The sequence below is a fragment of the Ictalurus punctatus genome, chromosome 26 (genome assembly GCF_001660625.3).
Source record: "Ictalurus punctatus breed USDA103 chromosome 26, Coco_2.0, whole genome shotgun sequence".
In the NCBI taxonomy this organism is placed as follows: domain Eukaryota; kingdom Metazoa; phylum Chordata; class Actinopteri; order Siluriformes; family Ictaluridae; genus Ictalurus; species Ictalurus punctatus.
The window spans coordinates 9320664-9347008 of NC_030441.2; the positions used below are offsets into that span (position 1 = coordinate 9320664).

General features: G+C 39.2%; 1 protein-coding gene across 2 annotated transcripts in view; it reads left to right on the top strand.

Annotated features, from left to right (window-relative positions):
• LOC108258297 (fibroblast growth factor 14) overlaps window positions 1-26345 on the top strand; it is a 72454-nt gene that overhangs the window by 26826 nt on the left and 19283 nt on the right. Inside the window, exons 1-3 of one of the 2 annotated variants that reach the window (XM_017456842.3) lie at window positions 9772-10754; window positions 21512-21622; window positions 26161-26264. In XM_017456842.3, the coding sequence (XP_017312331.1) occupies window positions 10562-10754; window positions 21512-21622; window positions 26161-26264 (408 nt within the window). In that variant the 5' untranslated portion in view covers window positions 9772-10561. Of the gene's footprint in view, window positions 1-9771; window positions 10755-21511; window positions 21623-26160; window positions 26265-26345 lie in introns of those variants that run through there. The other variant, XM_017456840.3, reaches the window with a different exon arrangement.

Genomic DNA, 26345 nt, shown 5'->3' on the forward strand with positions numbered 1-26345 from the left:
CCGATTATTCTTGATTATTCTTGCAGAATGGGCATAAGAAGCATTCTATCTTCTGGTTGGCTCTTTCCACTTGGCCATTAGCCTGGGGATGGTAACCTGATATTAGGCTAACTGTGATAAGCTAACAAGTTTCTCCATGAATCCTCCCCATACATATGATGTGAACTGAGTTCCTCGGTCACTCACAATGTCCTCTGCGATTCCAAAGTCCCTGAACACTTGATTGAATATGAGCTCTGCCATTTCAAATACTGACAACAGACCAGGGTAGGGGAAGCAGACAAATGGACTTGAGAAATGCATGCACATTGTCCATATAATCAAAGAAAATAGCTGAAATTCTTTTCACTCTGTGCAATCACTGCATTTAGGCTTCAAACCCCTTTTAAAATTACTGCTATCATGTTCCCATGCATTCAAAGAGGAAATTGTGTAACAGATATTTAAGAGCAATCAGTAGTGCCCTCTGCTGGTCATTCCCTTCATAACAAGGCCACTTGGTGGAGCTTGGGTTTCTTCACAAACCAATTTGAGAGGACAGCCCCTATCCCTGTCTCAGAGGTGTCCACTTCCACTATAAAAGGCTTAGAAGGGTCTGGATGCTTCAGGATGGGGCCTGAGATGTATACTGCCTTGAGGCATTTGAATGCTTGGTCTGCTGCAGGATTCCACTGCAGATTCGTGGATATTATCATGCTTAAACCTCGGATGAATCTCTAATAGAAATTTGCGAATCCTAGAAAACGTTGCAGTTCCTTATCGGTATTCAGTGGTGGCCAGTTAGTGATGGCCAAGACTTTGTCTTTGGTCCAAGAGCATCCCCTCTGGGCCAATGATGTGACAAAGGAATACGATTCTAGACTCATGGAACTCACATTTCTCTCCCTTTACATAGAGCTTGTTAGTGAGTTGTCTGCCCACATGTCTCACATGGGTGATGTGTTTCCTTGTCTGGGGAATAGATCAGGATGTCAGTGTATGTAATGACAAATTTCCTGAGCATATCCTGTAGGACCTCACTGATCAAACATTGGAACGGTGCTCAATATAGCCCATACCTCATGCTGCAGTATTCAAAGTGGTCAGCATCTGTTCTAGTGCTGCTGGAACCAGTGGTAGTGGATAGCAGTATTTGATGGTAACTTGGTTTAAACCTCGATAGTCAATACATGGCTGTATTGACTATTGAAGTCATATGTGTATGAAATTCTCAGCGGTGCCGGAGACAATCAAACCTGTATCATGACAGACATTCTCTGAGTTCATGATCTGAAAGGGTAGTCCAAAATTTGGGTGAGAAGAAGTTGGTAAATGATCTGCTTTTTTAACCATTACACTGTGTCTCATTCACCCATTCGTCCACACTCACACACCAATGGTAGCAGAGCTGCCATGCAGGGTGTTAACTTGCCATTGGGAGCAACTTGGGGTTCAATGTTTTGCCCAAGGACACTTCGGCATGTGGGGACAAGTGGTCTGGGAATTGAACCGCCAACCCTACAATTAGTGGACAACCCGCTCTACCACCTGAGCCACAGCCGCCCACAATTTGGAGGGACTCACCATGTGGGAGCAAGATGTGGAGGGTGCTCAATCGCAATTCAACTGTGGAACCTAGGCTGACGACCTAGAAGAGGAGTGTGCTACTTGAAACTCGAGGCTGGCACAGTAATAGCAGAATTTCTTCTTCTGATGCCTTTGACATTCCACAGGGGTAAACTTGCTCTAGCCGAGTTGCATGGGTTCTGTGGGGTGGATTTCTGGGACCGGGTGGTTGTGGCTTTGATTCCTCCTCGATTCCTAAGCATGATATAGAAATGACTGTAAGTGTTGATAAGGAAGTCGAGGATGGCTTAGTTGTCCCAGCAAGCCAGCTCAATGTGTTGAGCCACTGATGATATGTGGCCTTGAAAGTCGGCTCATTCCAGCCACTTCCAGCGGCTAATATGCAGAAGCTCAGATCAAATTCTCCAATTCTCAGGCTTCCCTGCTTCAGGCTGAGGAGTCCCTCTCCAATCTCTTTGCACTTAGAAGAGTGGTCAAATACCCATGGAAGAACAGAAGGAAGCTCTTTTAGGGAGCCATCTGCTCACCTCCTTGGGACCATACAGCTGTGGCCCATATGTGAGTGCTTTTTTGGTCAGTATGTTGACAAACTGGGTGATCTTTGCATGCTCAGCGATGCCTTATTGGCCTGAGAAGTAAATTGAACATTGGAGAAGAAAGCCCTTGCTTCCTGTGGGATCACCAGCATATTTCTCTGGTCATGCAATGAGCAGGGAAGCAGATAGGATTGTTGCTGCCATAGCTGCTAGCAGAGCTGACGTGGTGCATGGAGCTGTGCTAGCTGTGCAGTAAGCATGGCTAACTGCTGTTGCTGCTCTCTGATGAGGCGGCCCCATGCTGCCAATGCCTGATGTCACTCCAGAACATCTACTGCATCCATGTTGAAGTGATGTAGTCTGTCAGACGGCAGGTACAGACACAAATGCAAGTGCACAATGGATTTATTTATAAAGCATGCAGGAAAATTCAAATCATGAGACAAAAACATTAAAAAAAAAAAAAAAAACAGGCAGTGGCCAGGCAATGAACAAACAGCATAAAATAGGATAGACAATAGCAAAAATAAGAAAACCAGAGCAGGATCAACAACCAGGTAGAGTATATAAATTAATTGTTTGGTATTGACTGGTGCAAAACAGAGCGTGTACTTCACATTATGTTAGTGAAAGGAGAGTCTTTACTGTTGTAGGTGGATGCTGATTCTGGCATTGACATGACAATATGTCATGTATAGTCTGTATAAAGGTATATATGCACATGTATGCACACCAGTCACCCATTACATTAAACCCAGCTGCTGAATATTGTGTAGTTCCCCCTTGTGCTGTCAAAACAGCTCTGACCCATCGATCAATGGACTCTACAAGACCTGTGAAGGTGTGCTGTAGTATCTGGAACCAAGACTTTAGCAGGTGTGGCCTCCATGGATTGGACTTGTTTGTCAAGCACATCCCACAGATGCTCGATCGGATTGAGATCTGGTAAATTTGAAGACCAAGTGAACACTTTGAACTCTGTCATGTTCCTCAGACCATTGCTGAACAATTTTTGCAGTGTGACATGGCGCATTATCTTGCTGAAAGAAGCCACTGCCATTAGAGAATACCATTGCCATGACAGGGTGTACTTGGTCTGCAACAGTGTTTAAATACATAGTACCTGTCAAAGTAACATCCACACGAATGCCCAAGGTTTCCCAGCAGAGCATTGCCCAGAGGCTTGCCTTCTTCCCATAGTGCATCCTGGTGGCATCTCTTCTCCAGGTAAGCAATGCACACATACCTGGCTGTCCACATTATGTAAAATAAAATGTGATTCATAAGACCAGGCCACCTTCTTCCATTGCTCCATGGTCCAGTTCTGATGCCCATTATAGGCACTTCGGTGGTGGACGGGGTCAGCATGGGCACTTTGAACGGTCTGCGGCTACACAGCCCCATACACAGAAAACTGCGATGCACTGTGTGTTCTGAAACCTTTCTATCATAGACAGCATTAACTTTTTCAGCAGTTTGCGGTAGTGGTGGCTGCAGTTGCGGGTAATGCTTTAATTAAAGATGGCAAATAGCAAACAGATGAAACAAAACCCATAGCTTAATCATAATCAAAAACAGGCAGTCGGTCAGGCAATATACACATATAATATATAACAGGGTATAATATATATATAATATAATATATAATATAATATATATAGATATAATATGTACATATATAACAGGATATCCAAGGCAAAGACAAAAATCACAACAACCAAGGAAACAAACCAGATTAAAAAAAAATAGGAAAGAAGGTTTGCAACATGGTAAAAGGATTGAGATTAGCAGAATTAATTTCACTTCATACACAAATATGTCAACAAATGTTTTTATGTGTAATAAAGTGCAGTGATGGCAGAGCACAGGAAGCTAGGGTATAAACTCTCAATGTTATACCAATAATGCAGCCTCTCTCTTTTTTACACAATTTCCTTTCTAATGGCTTCTTTGAACCTTCTGACCAGACATAGTGAGTCACTGACCACACTCTACTACACTTCAATGTTAGACAGACCAAGAAATTCCTCTGTGGTTTACTTAAACTCTTATAGTGAGCTTGTATGGGGGAGTCAGGAAGCAGACTGCCTACAATAGATAAGAAGCCTTTTTTGCAGAGTTGCTTTTGTTGGGTTTTTTAAGTAAATGAACAATAGAACTAGGAAACACAAAATTTCCCTTAACTGGAACTAAGGGGTCTAAGCCAAACATAATGATCATGCGTCTTCATTGATCATGTATACATTACAGCACAGTGAAAATATTTTCTTCACATACCCCAGCATGTCAGGAAGCTGGGATCAGAGCGCAGGGTCAGCCAAACACGTTCCAGCATGACAATTCCCTTGTGCAAAAAGCAAGTTCCATAGAGACATGGTTTGCCAAAGCTGGTTTGGAAGCACTACAGTGGGCTGCACAGAGCCCTGACATCAATCCTACTGAAAACCTTTGGGATAATTGGAACACTGACTGCACTCCAGGCCTCCTTGCCTGACATTAGTGTCTGACCTCACTAAAACTCTTGTGGCTGAATGGGCAGAAATTCCCACGGCCATGTTCCAAATCTAGTGGAAAGCCTTCCCAGGAGAATGGAGGCTGTTATAACAGCAAAGGGGGGCCAACTCCATATTAATGCCATGACATTGGAATAGGATGTTCAACAAGCACAACTGGGTGTCATGGTCAAGTGTCCACATACAGTGGTGTTTGAAAGTTTGTGAACTCTTTGGAATTTTCTATATATCTGCATAAATATGACCTAAAACATCATCAGATTTTCACACCAGTCCTAAAAGTAGATAAAGAGAACCCAATTAAACAAATAATTCAAAAATATTGTATGTGGTCATTTATTTATTGAGGAAAATGATTCAATATTTCCTATCTGTGAGTGGCAAAAATATGTGAACCTCTAGGATTAGCAGTTAATTTGAAGGTGAAATTAAAGTCAGGTGTATTCAATCAATGGGATGACAATCAGGTGTGAGTGAGCACCCTGTTTTATTTAAAGAACAGGTATCTATCTGATCTTATCTCTCTCCTCTGATCCACACAATACAAGTTTGTGGAAGTGTATCATGGCACAAACAAAGGAGATTTCCGAGGACCTCAGAAAAAGAGTAGTTGATGGTCATGTGGCTGCAAAAGGTTACAAAGCCATCTCTAAAGAGGTTGCACTCCACCAATCCACTGTCAGACAGACTGTGTACAAATGAAAGAAATTCAAGACCCTCCCCAGGAGTAGTCGACCAACAAAGATCACTCCAAGAGCAAGATGTGTAATAGTCTGTAAGGTCACAGGAACCCAGTGTAACTTCTAAGCAACTAAAGGCCTCTGTCACATTGGCTAATGTTAATATTCAGGAGTCCACCATCAGGAGAACACTGAACAACAATTATGTGCATGGCATGGTTGCAAGCCACTGCACTCCAAAAAAAATTGCTGCCCGAGTGCAGTTTGCTAAAGATCATGTGGACAAGCCAGAAGGCTATGCGCTTGTTAAGTTGTGATGAAATGAGCTTCCGATTATACTGTTTACAGGTCCAAGCTTCTACTGCATTGGCTGATGCTCTTGTATTTTCAACATGCCGCAGTGCTCTGTTCCTTGTTGTTTCAATAGATCTGAGCCCAAAAACTATAAAGCAGCACAGCACACCGTGAGTGCATTTTAGCAGCGTTTGGTAAAAACGATTCATGGGAAGCATAATACAATGGCTTTAAACCACATAACGCTAAGGGAATAATTCAAATCACACAACAACATTAGCATCAACTGCAAATGTGTAGTCTCAGACACTCTTTGGCTGCACTTTTTTCCATTTTCTGTGTCTTTGCCCTTTTCCACATGCACTCCACGTTGGTGCGGGACATATTTTTCTCCACCCAAATCAATAAAGCTGCCATATGATATGATGGCATATGATGGCACTTATCTCTGCCGATTGGGTACTCACAGGTGCTGTACCTCACTGACTGACCCTCAACATGCACCTTCATTGAAAACAATTCAACTCTCACCCTAACATTTCTAAAAGACATTGCCAGTACTGTGTTTATATTAGCCCAGTGATAAGTCTGTAGCTAGCCATTGGGTGGCAGATCATTATATGTCAACTAGCCTAACTTCACTATCCCTCCAAAACCTGGCTGGTACATATTTAGTTTTTCATCTTCATTTAAGTCCAAAGTTATAGCAGTCCTGTATGTTGTTGTTGTTGTTGTTGTTGTTTTTTAGAAATGCTTCAGCCAGATCATGACGTATCATCTTTAAATGCCAACTTTTGCTGTTCACTTTTGGAGTCTGAAGGAGTGTTTGGACCTGGAAATGGCTTTACATCATGCATGAAGTCAGACTTAACAAGCGGATTGGAAAAATGTTTTGTAGACCGATGAAACCAAAATAGAATGTTTTGGTTTAAATGAGAAGATTTACATTTGGAAAAAGTTAAACACTGCATTCCAGCATGAGAACCTTATCCCATCTGTGAACCATGTGTTAGGATGACTGTTTGGGCCTGTTTTGCTGCATCTGGGCCTGGACAACTTGCCATCATTGATGGACCAATGAATTCTGAATTATACCAGTGAATTATAAAGGATAATGTCAGGATATCTGTCCATGAATTGAATCTCAAGACAAAGTGAGTCATGCAGTAGGACAATGACCCTAAGAACACAAGTTGTTTTGGAATGGCCAAGTCAAAGTCTTGACCTTAAGCCAATAGAAATGTCATGGAAGGACCTGAAGCAACCGGTTCATCTGAGGAAACGCACCAACATCCCAGAATTAAAGCTGCTCTGTACTGAGTAATGGACTAATATTCCTCCAAGCCGATATGCAGGCCTGATCAATAGGTACCAGAAACGTTTAGTTGCAGTTATTGCTGCACAAGTGAGTCACACCAGATAGTGAATGCAAAGGTTCACATACCTTTGCCCCTCACAGATATGTAATATTGTATTATTTTATATTTCAAGTATAATATTTATACTATTTATAATAGTATAAATAATTTATTTATTTATAATATTTGAAAATACTGTATATAATAATGACTACACTATTAGAAATAACGTGTTACTTATTCTCATCAATACTTTATTTAAACCTGGTTGAAAGATGACTCTGGCTGATGTTGTTTACCAAAAAGTTAACATACAAATATTTTGAATATGTTATTAATTAAACTGGCTACAAAATGAACATGTGTGTTTCTGTGCTACAACAAGAAATTATGGCCTATTTAAAAAAAACAATTTTACTAATTGTAAGTACTTGTTAAGTAGCATACAAATGCTATTTCATTGGTTTATAGGGTGAATAAAGCATATAATACCATCCCACTTCATCTAACATGTTCAGATAAAGTTGCAGAGTTACATTAACATTTTTATAGAAGTAAGATTTTTGCATATTTTAGTCAGTCAACAGAAATACTTGTGATCCTATAATACAATTTACATAACATAACAATTTTGAAGTTTTCACTGAACTTACCATGTGCCATGTGATAACGGCAGACCAATCAGAATAATTATTGTAGTGTTTTAGCAGCTTTAGCAGTTGGGTCTTGGTTTTCACTAAGCATGTAGTTCAAATGCTTATTTGTCTTACTTTACCTTATGTCCCATATTGTCTGATTTGACCCTATCTAGCCTCCAGGGCCATGGTGCAATATATAACAAAGATTAGTTTGATTAGTTGGTCAATACTACACATAATGAAATGGTGGGACACTCAAGCCAAGAACAAAGAATCAAACCAATCTATTATATTTTATTTAGTTTTATCTTCTCAACTTTTTTTTTGGCATCATGTCATTGTCATATTATTTGGACTACTCTTATATATTTGAGTGTCTTAGTTCTTGTAACCTGTATCATAACCCACTGTTGCAAACTGTTGTGACAGAAGAAAACTAGAGCTTCATATTCCCCTCTAGTGGATCTCTTGAATTATAACATCAGGATATCAAAACAAGCCTTTATCCATCATATGCTACTGACCAATTAAAGAATATTTAGCATTCAGGCCAATGACACAAACATAATCACAAAGCAAACTGACAGTTTCCTCCTTTAGGTAACAATGTGAAATATTTGTATCATTGTATTGACATGGCTTGTGTGCTACATTATGGGGGGGAAAGGTTCATTGAATGTTCTTAGATAGTCATTGGTTTTAGCTTTTTAAAAAGATAGCTAACTTTTGTTTGAAAGGAAAGGAAAGGCAATGACACCATCATTGCTGTCATTTTAGGGCTCTACACTGAACATTTATGGGTTTCCATAGAGTGGCAAACGAAATGGCTTCTAAATGGGAAATCTTTCTCCCCAGAGAGACAAGTTAAAAAAAAACAAAAAAAAAACAACAAATTTAGTATTCTAGATTTAACCTCTGTGCTAGAGTGTAGTTTTGTGTTGTATGATGAAGTGCAAAAAAGATTTTCTTCTTCTTCATACATACAGTTTCGTCATAGTGCTTGAGCCACCGGGAGCTATCCAAGGTCCCTAAACCGCCAGCAGGACTACTGTAATCCCACTTGAAGACAACACCAAGCTTTTGGTGAGAAAATCACGCAATTATCGTTGTTTGAACCACATATTCGAAGGAAAGCACTACGCTGATGGACTTAAGAAGTAATTAAAAGCGTGCTTTTATTATTTAGCCACATCATTCAGAATGCCGCAATGTGGTTTGACGTCTGACAATTGTGTTAGAAGAATTGTAAGCGTAAAACAATTGGATTTATTTGCACATGCACTAGTTTAGATTAGCATGGTTTAGTTATTTGCTGTCTCCAACATGACACACACATACACACACATTCCCTTCGCACCCACACACATTGATTGCATATTCACGGCAGACCTGCAGTGCGTCTGCTTTCCGCCAGCATGTCGACACACCATGACAAGATAGAGAGGAGCTGCTGTCAATTTTAAACACGCAGCATTTACATACATTTACGGCCCAAACAGTAGATGGCTCTCTTGAGTTTCATCTTGTTTGACTATTGCAAGGAACGTGAATTCTGATCAGTTATATGTTACTGTTCAGCTGGACTGTAAATGGCTGCAGTCTATTGGTGTAGAATAAAACGGGGGAAAAGATGTGCATCAAAACACTGTTTAAGGATGTGTAGTCTGTTGCAATCCTGATTTTGTTTGTTTGTGTGTGTGTGTAAAGCGTGACATTTCCCACGTTCATTCTGACCTTCTGATCAATGTTCCAGCTGAATATAATAGACCAACCTCGCCTGTGATAAGAATTCTCTCATCTGATGACATGATAGGAATATTGTCGAATATTCTCGGCTTGGATGATGCCACTTTCTTGCATAATGTGCGAATGGACACATTTTGCATAACATCTACATTTACACTTCATTTTGCATATGAGACCAAACGTGGAAACCACTGCCATGAAATCGATCCAGCTCACCACCTGCCCACCAGGGATACGTTTTTTGTTTTTGTTTTTTGTTTTTGTTTTTGTTTGTTTTTGTTGTTGTTGTTTTTGTGTATGTGTGGGGGGGGGCAAATCTCGGCACCATGTCACCTGAGAAAAAAAAGTTAGTAGTTAAGCATGCATCAGGTTATTACTCCTTCCGTCCCTAATCACCCCCCCCCCCCCCCCCCCCCCGCGCGCGCACACACACACACACACACACACACCCACATGCACACGGTGTATTCCTTTCGTCTCCTTCACTTTTTTGCATAGTCATTTTCATAGTGAACTTGATGCGCGTGCGAATGAGGCGACCATAGTGCCACACCCGGCAAGACACACGCGCGCGCACACACACACACACACACACACCGTGCGCGCGCGGATATTAAAACTCCCCGATACTGAGATCCAGCAATCTTCACCTGTGCTGTGTGTCAGTGTCAGGAGAGGGAGGAGAGGAGAGGAGGAGAGGAGAGGGAGGAGAGGAGAGTGCTGGGAGAACATCTCGATATAACGCTTTCCTGTCCTGTGTCTGGTGGGATCTTAGCTCTCACATGTCATTCGTTTCGAACTAAAAAAAAAAGAAAAAAAAAAAATGTGGAGGCGCAGAGGTTCATCCCAGAAGTCGGTCAGAGTCGTGTGTGCAGAAGAGCTTTTACCGAAGTGTGTATGACGGCGCGCGCAGGTTATGTGGAGATAAACACGTCGACGTCTCGCGCTTGGACTTTTTCCGCCAGCCTTTATGCCCTGACCCCTAAAAAAAAGTCGCTGGGGTTTTTTTTTTTTTTAGCTTCGGTAATGAACCGGGACAAAAGCGGGACTCAGAGGGACAGAAAGAGAGAAGAAGAAGAAGAAGCGAGTCTCTCTGTGTCGTTCTGCTCCGCGAGTTCGGAGGTGAACCCGTTCCGGTTTCTGCCGTCTGCGTTTTTAGGAGGAGGTGGTGGAGGAGAAGGTGGTGGTGGAGGAGGAGTGTGTGTATTTTATTCATTTGTTTTTTGAGACATGGCAGCGGCAATCGCCAGCGGTCTGATTCGCCAAAAGCGACAAGCGCGCGAGCAGAACCTGCACAGACCGGCGACTCACCGACGCAGGAAAAGCCCGAATAAGAGCAAAGGGATCTGTAACAGCAACCTGGTCGACATCTTCTCCAAAGTGCGAATCTTTGGCCTCAAGAAGAGGAGACTACGGAGACAAGGTGTGAGCAAAAGCAATAAAGGGCGCCTTTTTTTTTTTTTTTTTTTTTTTTTTTTTGCTCGCGAAGCTGTTGCGTCTCGCGCACAAAGCCACTTGTGTTTATTAGACTCGAGAGCATGCTCGTATGGCACTGAAAGATTCGCCTTCTCCTCTTACAGATTAGATCAGCTAATTAGCTTATATGTGAGGAGGGGATATATTGTTTGGGTTTAATTACACATAATGGTCTTAGTCGGAATACGAGTAGATTGTACTCTTCAGATTGTATCTGACACTTCTTGTTTGAAAATATATTGCTGATCTTTTATTCATGGTTGCACTTTTCCCCTGCACATAGTGGGTCTGCAAACATCTTTTGGACAAGAAGATCCAGCTTTAAGTAAGATTTAAGTAACTCTTACATATGACAGGCTTATTAAAGGCCGAGATGCATTATCTCCTGCTCTGTGAGTCTGATTTTTAAGATGAAGTTTTTATTATTCATAGGTAAGTCTTTTATTTCTGGCCTGATATATGATGAACACTGCATTTAGTTCAGATTCATTGCTCTGGAAGGTCTCTGCCAGAGCTGTTTGTCATGGTAGTCTAAAACAAAGGTGTTTCTTGTAGTATTGATTTAAAAAAAAATGCAGGTCCTACATTTGCTGCTTGGTGGTTATAAACAAAATTGGAGGGTGTGGTTATGACATACATGATTACAGGTGACATTCACTACTGCTTCTAGTGGACTGGGGTGGAGATTACATTAATTAAATGTAGCTAACCTATTTGTTGAGGGTGCATTAACATTATTTCATCTTCCTATGATATACTAAAGCTTAGCCAATCAAATCAGGTGGGTTGTTTTTTTTTTTTTTGTAACAATGACAGTGTATAAATCAATATTTTATCATTCAGATAATATGTTCAGGATGTATTGCATGGAAAGTGCATGATACTGAATTATCAGCATCAAATTAACACTGCAACAGTAATAAGTTAGAGCAATTGTAATATTTTGTAATATTTTACAATGTCTGTATTATACCATGTCAAGTTCCTTTCTTGGATTCATTATACACGATTTATTATATGAGGTATATCCTGGCCTGCTGCTTTAACATCCAGTTTTATTATCTTTAGGTAGATCTGTGGCCTGCATTTTGGTACATCACAGGAAGATCTTATAAAGCCACAGCAGATGGAAGCTTTGGCACATTGTGGGTGGTTTTGGTTTTTGTGTCTGTATCAAGAGGTGCGTGTGTGTGTGTGTGTGTGTGTGTGTGTGTGTGTGTAGGTCTAAGTGTTTGTCAGGGCGGGATATCATACTGTGAATAATAGACATGACTAGCGTGTGTGTGTGTGGAGCCTGGGGAAGAAGTAATGACAGAGACAGGAAGTCATATTATATCAGGTGACGGCCATTTTGTTAAACTCTGACCATAGTACCCTTTACCCTTGGGTTTACACAGAAGTGCTTAATGGACCAAGAGTGTGTGTTGGATCTTGTCACAGAGTTTGACTGAGTTCTGAGTATTTATTTATTTATTTTGCACAGAAAGATGAATATCTGGGTTTATGTGCATGTGCACAGTTGTGTTTGTCACCTCATCATATCTCTCTCTTTCTCTCTTTCTCACTCTGTCTCTCTCTCACACATGCATGCGCGCACACACACACACACACACACACACACACACACACACACACACATCCTTGCATCCATAAACAAACAACCTCTGAAAATATTTTTCAGTGCTGTCTTTTTCGTACATGCCATGCTTTGAAAATATTTTGAGATTTTCAAAATAGTTTGCGGTGCCAAGTAAGTTCTAAATTTCCCATTACCCTCCACGGACATGCACGTCAACATGTGTGCTTGTTGCAGTGTAAAACCAGATAGTTCATTTAACTCAAAAAATTTGAACAAACTAATTACCTCAATTTTTAAGTTTACTCTTAAATACTCAAATACTCTTAAATATAACAGGTTTGAGTTAGATTTCTGTTATATTTAAGAGTATTTGGCTTAAAGAAATTGATTTATCAACTTAAAAATTTTGAGGTAATTGGTTTCCTCAAGTTTTTTGAGTTAAATGAACTTTTCCGGTTTTACAGTGTGGCTATACCTGCTGGTACACATATTTTTCCATCAACGTATTTTTCAGTGAGAACAGCTATAAGTTGAAATTGTAGTTTTGCTAAGAGAAATACACAATGAAAGGTACAATGAGATTTTAAAAAAAAAATAAAATACTCAGTTGATGTTTAAAATTAAATGTTTAAATGCACAGCAATGCACTGCCTGGCATTAAAGGGATCTAGTCCCTGACCCACAATTGTTAAATTACAACTTTTGCTTTATGCAAGGGTGACATACCGGTATTGAATTGAATCTTATTATACTGGCTTTCACATGCATGGAGACATGAGAAAGGCATGTGGTGTTATAACCTGTACATTCTATGGACAAAAATGAGATATACAGTATTGTTGATAGCAGAAAATAAAAATATTTCTATCTTGATTATGGCATATAATTCTTATACATTGCAAATGTATATCTTTGTTTCTTAATATTTTGTCTTCCATTACTACTGCTAATAAAAAAAAAAAAAACAATCAGTTAGATTGTCATATTGAGTTACTGTTTTGTGTATTTGTACATCACCCATCCAGCTCTAGTGCAAAAATTCTAAATCCACACTTTCTAAATTCAAAACTAATACAAATCGTCAAATTGGATTTCTCAAATAGTTCCATCCGTCGTCTGAAATATTAGGAAAAATATATTGTGAGGATTGTGCATGTCAGAGTTGATAATTAATAATGTGAGGGGAGCAACTATTTGTTAGAATTTGCATATCAGCAATATATGACCATTTTAAAATGATGCATGTATATGCAATATATTCAGGTGCATTTCAGTTCCATAGAAGGATTTTTCAAACAGCTAAATAAGATACATTTCTCATGTTGAAATATTCTTAAATACTTAAGTATCAACATAATAAACATTATGTCTTTGATGAGTTGCTCTCACCCTGTCGTGCAAGGTCAGGGAGATCCAGCAGAGAGTCTTGCTGTTCTTGATCATTTTGTCTCTGCACTGCTTGCATACTGCTAAGCATGTCATAACACCCAACCATCTAATGAAATGTCTGTGCAACCCTGCATTAAATCTTTAACCCTTTAACAGTGGGATGTAGTAAAATCATGTAAAATCAAGTAAAATCATGTAATTTACTTGGTCAGACATGAAAGTGTCTGCTGGTAACAGAGTGTGCAACAATTGAATCTGCTGAAAATTGTTTTACTTCACCAAGTAAAATCAGTTTGTCCATAACAAACGTCATTGTAGTTACTAAACATGACCGACAGCTGACACTTTATTACATGTGGAGCATCTTATAATTAATAGAAACATTTTTATTAATCCTGAGCTTGGGTTTCTGTGTTTTCCGTGTTCTCGCCATGTTCAGATTTCCTCTAGGTTCCCTGGTTTCCTCACACCTTCTAAAAACATTCAGGTTGGTGGATTGTCTAGGCAAAAAGGTGTGAATGTGTGCGTGTGTGTGCGTGTGTGTGCGTGTGTGTGCGTGTGTGTGCGTGTGTGTGCGTGTGTGTGTGTGTGTGTGTGCGTGTGTGACCAATACAAGCCTTCACTGAAGATGAATGAATGAATAAATAGAATGTCTAACTTTTGCCAGTAAACCGTACTTTCAACACTAAATACTGTACTAGAGACTCACACCAACAAAAGACGTAAAAGAAGATGCACACAAATGCATTTGTTGTTTGTTCTGTTCTCAGCAACCAGTGGTTAATTCTACCACTTAAATATGTACATTTGCTGGCTAGCTCTTAGGGAATAAGGGGAGTCTAATTATATTTAATCTACCACACATACTGATCATTTCTTAATTTTAAACCAACCCCTTTTTACATTTACATTGCTCTTCACCAGGTTACTATTCACTCTAATGCTAAGGAAAATACCAACACTATGTCTGCTACAACCATGCAGGTTTTGTGTCTATTTTGATAAATATTGCTTATATTGTTTACAATTGTCATGTACAGTGCCCTCCACTAATATTGACACTCTTGGTAAATATGAGCAAAGAAGGCTGTGAAAAATTGTGTTTATTGTTTAACCTTTTGATCTTTTGTTACTAAAATACTTGCAAACAAAACAAATTAATTATTAATTATATAATTATTATATATAGCTGTGCAACAATTATACTTTCTGTTACCTTCCTTTGCCAAGATAACAGCTCTGAGTCTTCTCTTGTAATGCCTGATGAGGTTGGAGAATACATGGCAAGGGATCTGAGTCAATTCCTCCATACAGAATCTCTCCAGATCCTTCAAATTTCGAGGTCCAATTTCGAGGTGGACTCTTCTCTTCAGTTCACCCCACAGGTTTTCTATGGATTTTAAGTCAGGGGACTGGGATGGCCATGGCAGGACCTTGATTTTGTGGTCAGTAAACCGTTTTGTGTTGATTTTGATGTTTTGGATCATTGTCCATTTGAAGCTTTCTGGCAGAGGCAGTCAGGTTTTCATTTAATATCTGTTGATATTTGATAGAGTCCATGATGCCATGTATCCTAACAAAATTTCCAGGTCCACTGGCAGAAAAACAGCCCCAAAACATTAAAAAGCCACCACCATATTTATCCATGGGCACAAGGTACTTGTATGGTTATGTCTCTGTGTGTGCCAAAACCACCTCTGGTGTTAATTGACAAAAAGCTCTATTTGGGTTTCATCTGACCATAGAACCCGATCCCATTTGAAGTTCCAGTAGTGTCTGGCAAACTGAAGATGCTTGAGTTTGTTTTTGGATGAGAGTAGAGGCTTTTCTCTTGAAACCCTTCCAAACAGCTTGTGGTGATGTAGGTGACTTCAGATTGTAGTTTTGGAGACTTTCTGACCCCAAGACGCAACTAACTTCTGCACTTCTCCAGCTGTGATCCTTGGAGGTTTTTTGGACACTCGAACCATCCTCTTCACAGTGCGTTGAGACAATATAAACAGACACCCAATTCCAGGTTGATTCATAACATTTCCAGTTGACTGGGACTTCTTAATTATTGCCCTGATGGTGAAATGGGCGTTTTCAATGCTTGTGCTATTTTCTCATAGCCACTTCCCATTTTGTGAAGCGCAACAACCTTTTGCCGCACATCACAGCTGTATTCCTTGGTCTTACACATTGTTATGAATGACTAAGGGAATTTGGCTTATGTGTTAGCTCATATTTATACCCCTGTGAAACAGGAAGTCATGGTTGAACAGTTTCCTGTTCCTAGTCATCTGTTCCTGGGAGTATACTTCAAATATATTTTTCTCATATGAATTCATTGTTGCACACCTATTTAACAAAGATTTTTTTTTTTCATAAACCTGTGTTGTGTTTGCAATTGTTTGATATCCATGAGAGCAGAGTATTTATGTGATTTTCTTTAAACAAAAGATCAAAAGGTTAAACAATAAAGACAATTTTTCACAACCTTCTTTGCTCATATTTACCAAGGGTGCCAATATTAGTGGAGGCACTGTAGAAGTTTTAGGTATTGTCATATATTTTATAGTTGTACTGCTATTAAGCTTATACTGACAGTATAAGCTGGGTCAGTTGGCCATGCAATGCTTAATAGTGAATAGAACATGGAGTTAAGTTCTATTTGATAGAATCTAAAGATAAACTAAATTGAACATCCTCTAGATTCTTAAGTATTATGCCATGATGTGTTTACTCTAGCTTACTGTGGTACTGGAATTCTGAAAGCGTTTACTGTATGCTTGTGTGGTAACTTTATCTATTTCATTTATATCACATTATTGTTGAATTCTCAGAAGGTGTTCATTAATTTTCTGTAACAGAAGCTCTGACAATAATGCTGGCTGTAAATAAAATAACAGATAAATAAGTAATACATTTTTAAAAAATTGTAAGCATTGGCAAATTTCTTAAAGTAAATCACTTCAGGATGGTAACAGATCTACTTCTGTTGATTATTTTCCTATAGCATATCCCAATGAGTGCCAATGCATTTAATACATGTTTTTTTTAAAGTCATTGAACATAAATATTCATTTTATTCTAAGATATAAAGTGCTTGATTGCAATTTGAGCCAAAATCACACATGAACAATGTATTAAATGTCATCAGCAACATATTGTCAGTTTGAGTTGATGAAGAGGCACGCTTTCCCATGTCAGAGGAAGAGAGGCGGCTCTAATGTATGAATGTCTCATTTGTACACCACCACATTTCTGTTTGGGAACTACAGCAACAACTCATGCCACCTCGGTCCCACATCATCTCTTTCTATATGTATCAGTTTCACCCCACCCTTCTCTTTCAATTCTTTTTCAATTCTGGCTCAAAAAATGGCTTGATAAAGGTTTAGTAGTCTGTTCCTCATACCAATATTTCATTTTATAATCTAATGTAAGAAAATGTCAGAAGTGTCTTGAAGATTTTTAATCATAGCCATCAAATATAGAAACCAATTTATAATCCAAAATGCTACACATTTAGTGGCCCCAATATAATTATATCCAATATATTTAAATGCAAAGTTATCTAATAATAGCACTTCCCCTCAGAGATATTACAAAACAAAGTTACATATGGTATGTAGGAGAAAATGGTACCACATCAGTTAGTAAGGCTGTCACGATTTATATTGTCAGTGGGCTCTATTTATCATCTCCCTTCAGCTGTGAGAATTTTAATCTAGTGTTTTATCAGCATAAGATCTGTGGAAAAACCAGACACAGACACACACACACACACACACACACACACACACACACACACACATAAAGCACTTGGAGTTCTCTTTAAAATGTAGGTGTTCGCCAATTACATTGTGTGACGCTGCACGTCTCTGAAATCTTGCCATTTCCTTTGGCATCACTACAAGGTCGTCTGAAGGGCATCCGAATCAGAGGGCTCTTGTTTGCTCGCTCGCTCATTAATGCAGCCTGAACCAAGCAAAAGCTAGATTAGCTTGTGGGCTTGTAGTTTTCTGATGATGAGTGAAAGTATAATGGAGAATTATTTAGATTTTAAATGACATTATTGTAATATTAACGGGATCATGATCTATCAAAAACAGTATTCATTGTTCACCTAGGATTAATAAGGATGCATACTTTTTAAAGAACAAGAGTACCAGGTGAAAATCTGGGATTTTATTTTTCATTGTTTTAATAAAGGGAAATTCCTTTCAAGTCCACATAAAAATCTCCTAGCCGTGTCCCTAAACAAATTATATATGACCTGCTACTATAGTTATGTTTATTTAATGTTAAATTCTATAAATGTGATGTTATAATTAGATACTGTGATTGTTTAAAATAAAAAGATAAACGAATTAAGTAATATAATGTGTAGTTATCACACTATGAAATTCACATTATGAAACACTATTTCACCCTTAGTATAGTTAAATACTGACCATAGTTGCTCGGGTTTTGCAGTGTGGACTGTCACATGCACTGGTCCCACTAAACATGGCAAGATAATTCAAGTCTGAAACAGAATGATGAAGAATAAAAGGGTCGTCTTCTTCCTGCGTCATTGGACTGCTGAACGGCAAACAAAGCTGTGTCTGTATCTGTTCACATTTCATGATCAGCCCTGACATGATAGGAGACAGCACTCTCAAGCAAATTGTTTTTTTGTCCTAGAAGACAGACACAATCCCACACGCCTAGATAGATGCAGAAGAACACTCGAGATGAAGAGATTCCCCAGGATAACCAAAACATATTTGTTGAAAAAATCAACGAGAAGTGTCTGTTGTAGAGGACAGGAAATGGGAATCCCTGATATGGTCTCCCTGGCAACAGTCCGGATGAGGGAAATCCTAGACAGGAAGAATGTCTCCATAGTAACAGACTGTGGGCAAGGGAGGGGCTGTGTAAAGGCGCAGGGAAACTCTCCATGGCAACAGAGCCAAAGTGTGACACTGGAATGATTCAAGATTCCTGAGGATTTTAGTGGACATAATCATAAAAAAGAAACATAAGAATCTATTAGTTCATCGTTATACCCCTGGCATTGCATTCATTATTGCTCACTGTAATGTAATCCTTAGCAGATAGTGAGTCCTCATCATTTCTTACATTGGAAAAGACGACAGAAGTTAGAAAAGAGATATCACCTTTATAGCTTAGTCTAAACGCACACACACACACACACACACACACACACACACACACACACATCATTACATCCATAAACATAATCCATAAACAACCTCTGAAAATATTTAGAGATTTTCAAAATAGTTTGCAGTGCCAAATGAGTCCTAAATTTCCCATTACCTTCCACAGACATGCACGTTAATATGTGTGCTTATTGGCTATACCTGCTGGTACGCCTATTTTTTCATCAACATATTTTTCAGTGAGAAAAGCTGCAAGTTGAATTTGTGGTTTTGCTAAGAGAAATACACAATGAAAGTTACAAGGAGGAAATATTTTTTTTACCCAATTGATACTTAAAATTAAATGTTTAAATGCACAGCAATGCACTGCCTGGCATTAAAGGGATCTAGTCCCTGACCCACAATTGTTAAATTACAACTTGTCCACACATACATGCTCACACACACACACACACACACACACACACAAACACAGGTGTGACAGTTAATTAACATAATGGGATGGTGCTAATCTGATATAGAATCCTGAAAGGTTGATCACAGTATGTGGCACTAAAGGGAGACGTTGCTCTCTAATATATGTGAGGAATGTTCCTGTACATCTAAAAGTGGGTCACTGCCATCTGGAGTGTGTAATAGTATGGGTGTGTACAGTAGTGTTTGGGTTCTGTCAAAGACACATTTTTTTTTAAACGGGATTCCCTCACCTACATAATCCAGAGGGGAAAAACAGTGAGTTGAAGATAACAAGAACATTATTATTTTTTCCATAGCTCTGGAAGGACTTTGCCTTCTGTGTCCTGAACCATTTCTCAAACTGGATCACTGTATGGAAGTGCTATATTGTGCTATCTTGAAAAAATATATCAGTTTTTGACCATACATACATACATACATACATACATACATTTTCTACTGGAAAAATGTCTGTCTGTGTGTTATCTACTTTGTGCTTTTTGCCTTTTTTCATGATATAAAACAGACCCCTACCTTTAGTCATACAATGTCATATAAACAAGACAACCCTACTTTAAAAAAAATATATAGAGTAGTATTTGTAGTAGGGATTCTCATTTTGAATGCACCCATTAGGCCACACACACACACACACACACACACACACACACACACACACACACACACACACACACACACACAAGATCGTTGTGAGGACCTTTCAGTGACATAATTATTAATGTAATGTAGCTAATTAATGTTATGACTACACCTAAACCTAACTTTAATGTTAGTAAAGAAAAGGAACCCAAGGGAGCAGCCCACAAACTGTAGCATCTGGCTTTCACCAAGTGTGAGACCAAAGTCATTTTGTTGTCTTTGCACAAATTAATTATTGTTTGGGGAAAAATGGGAACCCAATAAAGGGAAAATGTGGCCACTAAAATATTGTGTTGGATCATTTAAGCTTTGCAGGTGTTTTGGAAAAGTGCTCTTGTGAATATTGAAGTCATCATCAGTACCAGAATTCATTAGTCCAAAACTTTGTTGCCTCTGCCAGTGTTGATGTTTCAACAACATATATCCAAATTTACACTGAATGGTTACAGGATCCAAAGACATGCATGGTAGGCTGATTGGCGTGTCTAAAGTGTCCGTAGTGTATGAATGGGTGTGTGAGTGTGTATGTGATTGTGCCCTGCGATGGACTGGCACCCTGTCCAGGGTGTAACCGCCTTGTGCCCGATGCTCCCTGGGATAGGCTCCAGGTTCCCCCGTGACCCTGAAAAGGAGTAAGCGGTAGAAGATGGATGGATGGTTACAGGATCACAAAATAATATCAGCCTCTGGATTCAAATCTTATTGAAAATCTGTGGCATGAATAGAAACTGATTAATTTAAAACCAATTATTAATTACCAAAGAGTTAAGCTAAAAATGTTGGCCATTTATTGTTGTTTAATACTAACTTTGCTCATTTTCTTGAAGGATGCCAATAATTCTGGAGTTGAATAAATAACCTAGAACATATAACTCTAAAGCAGACGTCCTTGTAAGGACAAGTACAACACAATACACTGCTACTACCACATCAATTTGAAACACTGTATAATGTATACAGTATATCCATCCATATATCCATTTCTAATATATATGTCCTGCTTTTGGTTGCACCTATAACTCCTACTCATATTGACTCTAGGGCTATAATGCCTCCCATTTATAAAGTGCCATTTAGAGAAACTGATGATAAATATTGCAATAGATGATGATAGATGATGTAAGACAGCTGGTTGAATGGAATACTCGCACACAGTAAAATCCCTAGTGCGGAATTAACTCCCAGAGTGTTCATTTGTGTTCAATTGGACATATATAAACATTGTAGGGTGTAAATTCAACACTCTGGGTGTTAAATCAACACTGGGGATTTTGCTGTGCAGGAGGTCCGTCCTGCAACATGACACCAAATCTGCTGATTTCTGACTCTGTATAATGTGATGTTTATTTTGAAAGAAATACTCACAGGGGATCTACTGCATCATGACTCTAAAACTTCTGAAAGTGTGGTGTGATATTTGTTTTCTTTTGTTTTCTCTATTTGTCTCTCTCTTTCTACCGGTCTCAGATCCCCAGCTCAAGGGCATTGTGACCAGGTTATATTGCAGGCAAGGTTACTACTTGCAGATGAGCCCAGATGGATGTTTGGATGGGACCAAAGATGACAGCACTAACTCCTGTGAGTTCACTTTACAAGTATCTGTACTACACTTTTGCTCCATAAATGATGCTTTGACACTCTGTCATATAACTGTAGAATAAATGTTCATATGGATCTACTGCCCATTTAGTCACAAGAGCACTAGTGAGGTCAGGCACTGAGGTCAGATGAGAAGGCCTGGTGTGCAGTCAGCATTCCAGTTCATTCCAAAGGTGTTCAGTGGGGTTGAGGTCAGGGCTCTGTGCAGGCCACTTGAGTTCTTCTGTTCCAACCTTGGCAAACCATGTCTTCATGGACTTTGCTTTGTGCACAGGGGAATTGCCATGCTGGAACATGTTTGGGCCCCTTAATTCCAGTGAAGGGACATTGTAACTTTAGAGCATACAAAGTCATTCTATACACTGACTGTGTGCTTCCAACTTTGTGCCAACAGACTGGGGAAGAAACACAAATGGGTGTGATGGTCAGGTGTCCACATACTTTTGGATGTATAGTGTGGACTCAAACAAGGAGCAGTACTATGTCCAGTACCAATGTCTGACAGTTTGATATCACACTGTCACAGTGAAATCATTTTAGACTATAAATACATTCAAAATAAACTATGTAATGCCATTTGAGGCATTTTTAAAGTACACTAAAAATCGGAAGAAACAGCATCTTAATCTGAGACATTGCCTTTGTAAAGGACTGAATTTGTTATGGATAACGCAATGAATTACAATTATTTGCTCAGAGTACTCTGTCAGTTTATCCTTCAGATTATGGGCAGATTTTCTTTATAGAGACCACAACAAATTAACAGAGACCTTGGCATTGGCAACTCAGTTTAGTATCTTGCGGCTAAATAGATACAGTTCCCTCCACTAATGTTGGCACCATTGGTAAATTTGAGCAAAGGAGGCTGTGAAAATTTGTCCTTATTGTTTAACCTTTTGATCTTTTGTTTAAAAAAAATCACAAAAATACTATTCTCTCATGGATATCAAACAATTGCAAACATACGGTGCATCTGGAAAGTATTCACAGCACTTAATTTTTTCCACATTTTGTTATGTTACAGCCTTATTCCAAAATGGATTAAATTAATTATTTTATAGTAACTTCATCCTTTGCCATGACACTCAAAATTGAGCTTAGGTGCATCCTGTTTCCACTGATCATCCCTGAGATGTTTCTACAACTTGATTGGAGTCCACCTGTGGTAAATTCAGTTGATTGGACATGATTTGGAAAGGCACACACCTGTCTATATAAGGTCCCACAGTTAACAATGCATGTCAGAGCACAAACCAAGCCATGAAGTCCAAGGAACTGTCTGTAGATCTCCGAGACAGGATTGTATGGAGGCACAGATCTGGGGAAGGATACAGAAACATTTCTGCAGCATTGAAGGTCCCAATGAGCACAGTGGCCTCCATCATCCGTAAATGGAAGAAGTCTGGAACCAGCAGGACTCTTCCTAGAGCTGGCCACCCGGCCAAACTGAGCAATCGGGGTAGAAGGACCTTAGTCAGGGAAGTGACCAAAAACCCGATGGTCACTCTGATAGAGCTCCAGCATGTCTCTGTGGAGAGAGGAGAAACTTCCAGAAGAACAACCATCTGTGCAGAACTCCACCAATCAGGCCTGTATGGTAGAGTGGCCAGATCGAAGCCACTCCTCAGAAAAAGGCACATGACAGCCCGCCTGGAGGCACCAGAAAGACTCTCAGACCAGGAGAATCAAATTTCTCTGGTCTGATGAAACAAAGATTGGACTCTTTGGCCTGAATGGCAAGCGTCATGTCTGGAGGAAACCAGGCACCAGTCATCACCTGGCCAATACCATCCCTACAGTGACCTCAGACTGGGGCGAAGGTTCATCTTCCAACAGGACAACGACCTTAAGCACACAGCCAAGATAACAAAGGAGTGGTTACAGGACAACTCTGTGAATGTCCTTGAGTGGCCCAGCCAGAGCCTAGACTTAAACCTGATTGAACATAACTGGAGAGATCTGAAAATGGCTGTGCACCGATGCTCCCCATCCAACCTGATGGAGCTCGAGAGGTCCTGCAAAGAAGAATGGGAGAAACTGCCCAAAAATAGGTGTGCCAAGCTTGTAGCATCATACTCAAAAAGACTTGAGGCTGTAATAGGTGCCAAAGGTGCTCCAACAAAATATTGAGCAAAGGCTGTGAATACTTATGTACATGTGCTTTTTTTGTTTTTTATATTTAATAAATTTGCAAAGATTTCAAACAACCTTCTATGACGATGTCATTATGGGGTATTGTTTGTAGAATTCTGAGGAATTGTGGAAAAAGTGAAGCGCCGTAAATACTTTCAGGATGCACTGTAATACAGATTTATCCAAAAACAAATTATAAATATATATACAGCTGGGTGAATAGGAACAGGAAATTGTTCAACCATGACTTCCTGTTTCACAGGGGTATAAATATGAGGTAACACACAGGCCAAATTCCCTTAGTCATTCATAACAGTTGTCACGATATTAACGTAATGGAGGTTAGGACGGATGCAAGTGCAGATAAGAGTTTAAATAAAGAGAGACAGGCAGACAAATGCAAATCATGAGACAATAACATGGTCAAAACAGGCAATGGGTCAAGTGATCTGCAAACAGGCATAAACTAAGCAAGGCAAGAAACGAGAAGCAAGAAACAAGATCAATGACCACGAAACAAAATGAGGAACAGGGTACAAATGCTTGGTATGGTGATAACACTCAATACTTTGCAAATTGTGTTCAAACAGTCTCTTTATAATGTGGCTGTGAGTGCTGTGAATTTGATGCAGATGTGCGTGATTAGAATGAATGTGAGTGTTCTGGGAATTGCAGTCCATGGCGGCCATGTTTGTAGGCCACAGTGCAGGATGGGAAATGTAGTCACTATTTTGCTGTGATATGGCAACAATGGGTAAGACCAAGGAATATAGCTGTGATGTGTGGAAAAAGGTTGTTGAGCTTCACAAAATGAGAAATGGCTATAAGTAAATAGCAGAGGCATTGAAAATGCCCATTTCCACCAGCGGGGCAATAATTAAGAAGTTCCAGTCAACTGGAAGTGTTATGAATCAACCTGTTATTGGATGTGTGTCTATATTGTCTCAACACATTGTGAATAGGATGGTTTGAGTGGCCAAAAAAATCTCCAAGGATCACAGCTGGAGAATTGCATTAGATAGTTTTGGGCTCAGAAAGTCTCCAAAACTACAATCCAAAGTCACCTACATCACCACAAGTTGTTTGGAAGGGTTTCAAGAAAAAAAAAGGCTTCAAAGAAAAAAAAAGAACTTAAAATGGGATCGGGTTCTATGGTCAGATGAAACCAAAATAGAGCTTTTTGGCAATAACCACCAGAGGTGGTTTTGGCACACACAGAGAGGTATATGGTTAAATATGGAGCCAAATGGAAAAGTACGGGTAAATATGGTGGTGAATCTTTAATGTTTTTCTGGCTGTTTTTCTGCCAGAGAACCTGGACATTTTGTTAGGAAACATGGCATCATGGACTTTATCAAATATCAAAAGATATTAAATGAAAACCTGAATGCCTCTGCCAGAAATATTAAAAAGGGCCGTGGTTGGATCTTCCAGCAGGACAATGATCCAAAACATACATCAAAATCAACACAAAAATGGTTTAATGACCACAAAATGAAGGTCCTACCATGGACATACTATTCCCCTGACTTGCACCCCATAGAAAACCTGTGGACCTTTCAAGACCTTGAAATTTGAAGGATCTAGAGAGATTCTATATGGAGGAACGGTCTCAGATCCCTTTCCATGTATTCTCCAACCTCATCAGGCATTATAGGAAAAGACTCAGTGCTATTATCTTGGCAAAGGGAGGTAGCACAAAGTATTAACTAAAAGGCTGCCAGTAATTGTTGCACAGCTATATTTAACATTTTTTTTATAAACCTATAAACCTCTGTTTTCTTTGCAATTGTTTGATATCCATGAGAGTAGAGTATTTTTGTGATTTTTTTAAAAACAAAAGATCAAAAGGTTAAACAATAAAGACAGTTTTTCACAGCCTTCTTTGCTCTTATTTACCAAGGGTGCCAATATTCGTGGATGGCACGGTACATAGGTTTTTGCTCTATTAACTTTCAGTGCATGATATAAAAAAAGCAAAAAGAACAACAACATGTGCTTCTTAAGTGCACATTTTCCCTTAAAGGCAAGTACTTGTTTATAAAGGTAGTGCTCTACACGCTATTGAAAAACCCAATCTTGGACACTTTTACTCATGAAAACCTTGGTTGTAGTTTTAGTAATTTAAATGGGACACCCAGAAAATCAACTTAAATCCTTGTGTAATACCTTACCCATCTCTGAATTTGGAGCTTTCCTGCCATAAATAATTACATAATTTTTTTTAACTTAAGTCGCCAAATCCAACATTGAGTACAGGCTTAAATGTCTGTTATGGACAGATGCATATTCTTGGTTTCTTTGTTACTTTTCTCCTTCAATAGCTTGGTGATACAAGTAAGAAAAGCATATTTTGCACTTTATTCTGTTGATTATCTTTTCAGCAATGTTTAACCTCATCCCAGTGGGCCTTCGAATTGTTGCTATCCAGTCTGTGAAGACAGGATTATACATTGCTATGAATGCAGAGGGCCATCTGTACACATCGGTGAGTAAAGCATCTTCTTTGCCTTTTTGCTTCATTCATGCTGTACTTTATACTGTTCAGAGATCCTAAAGCGCAATTCTG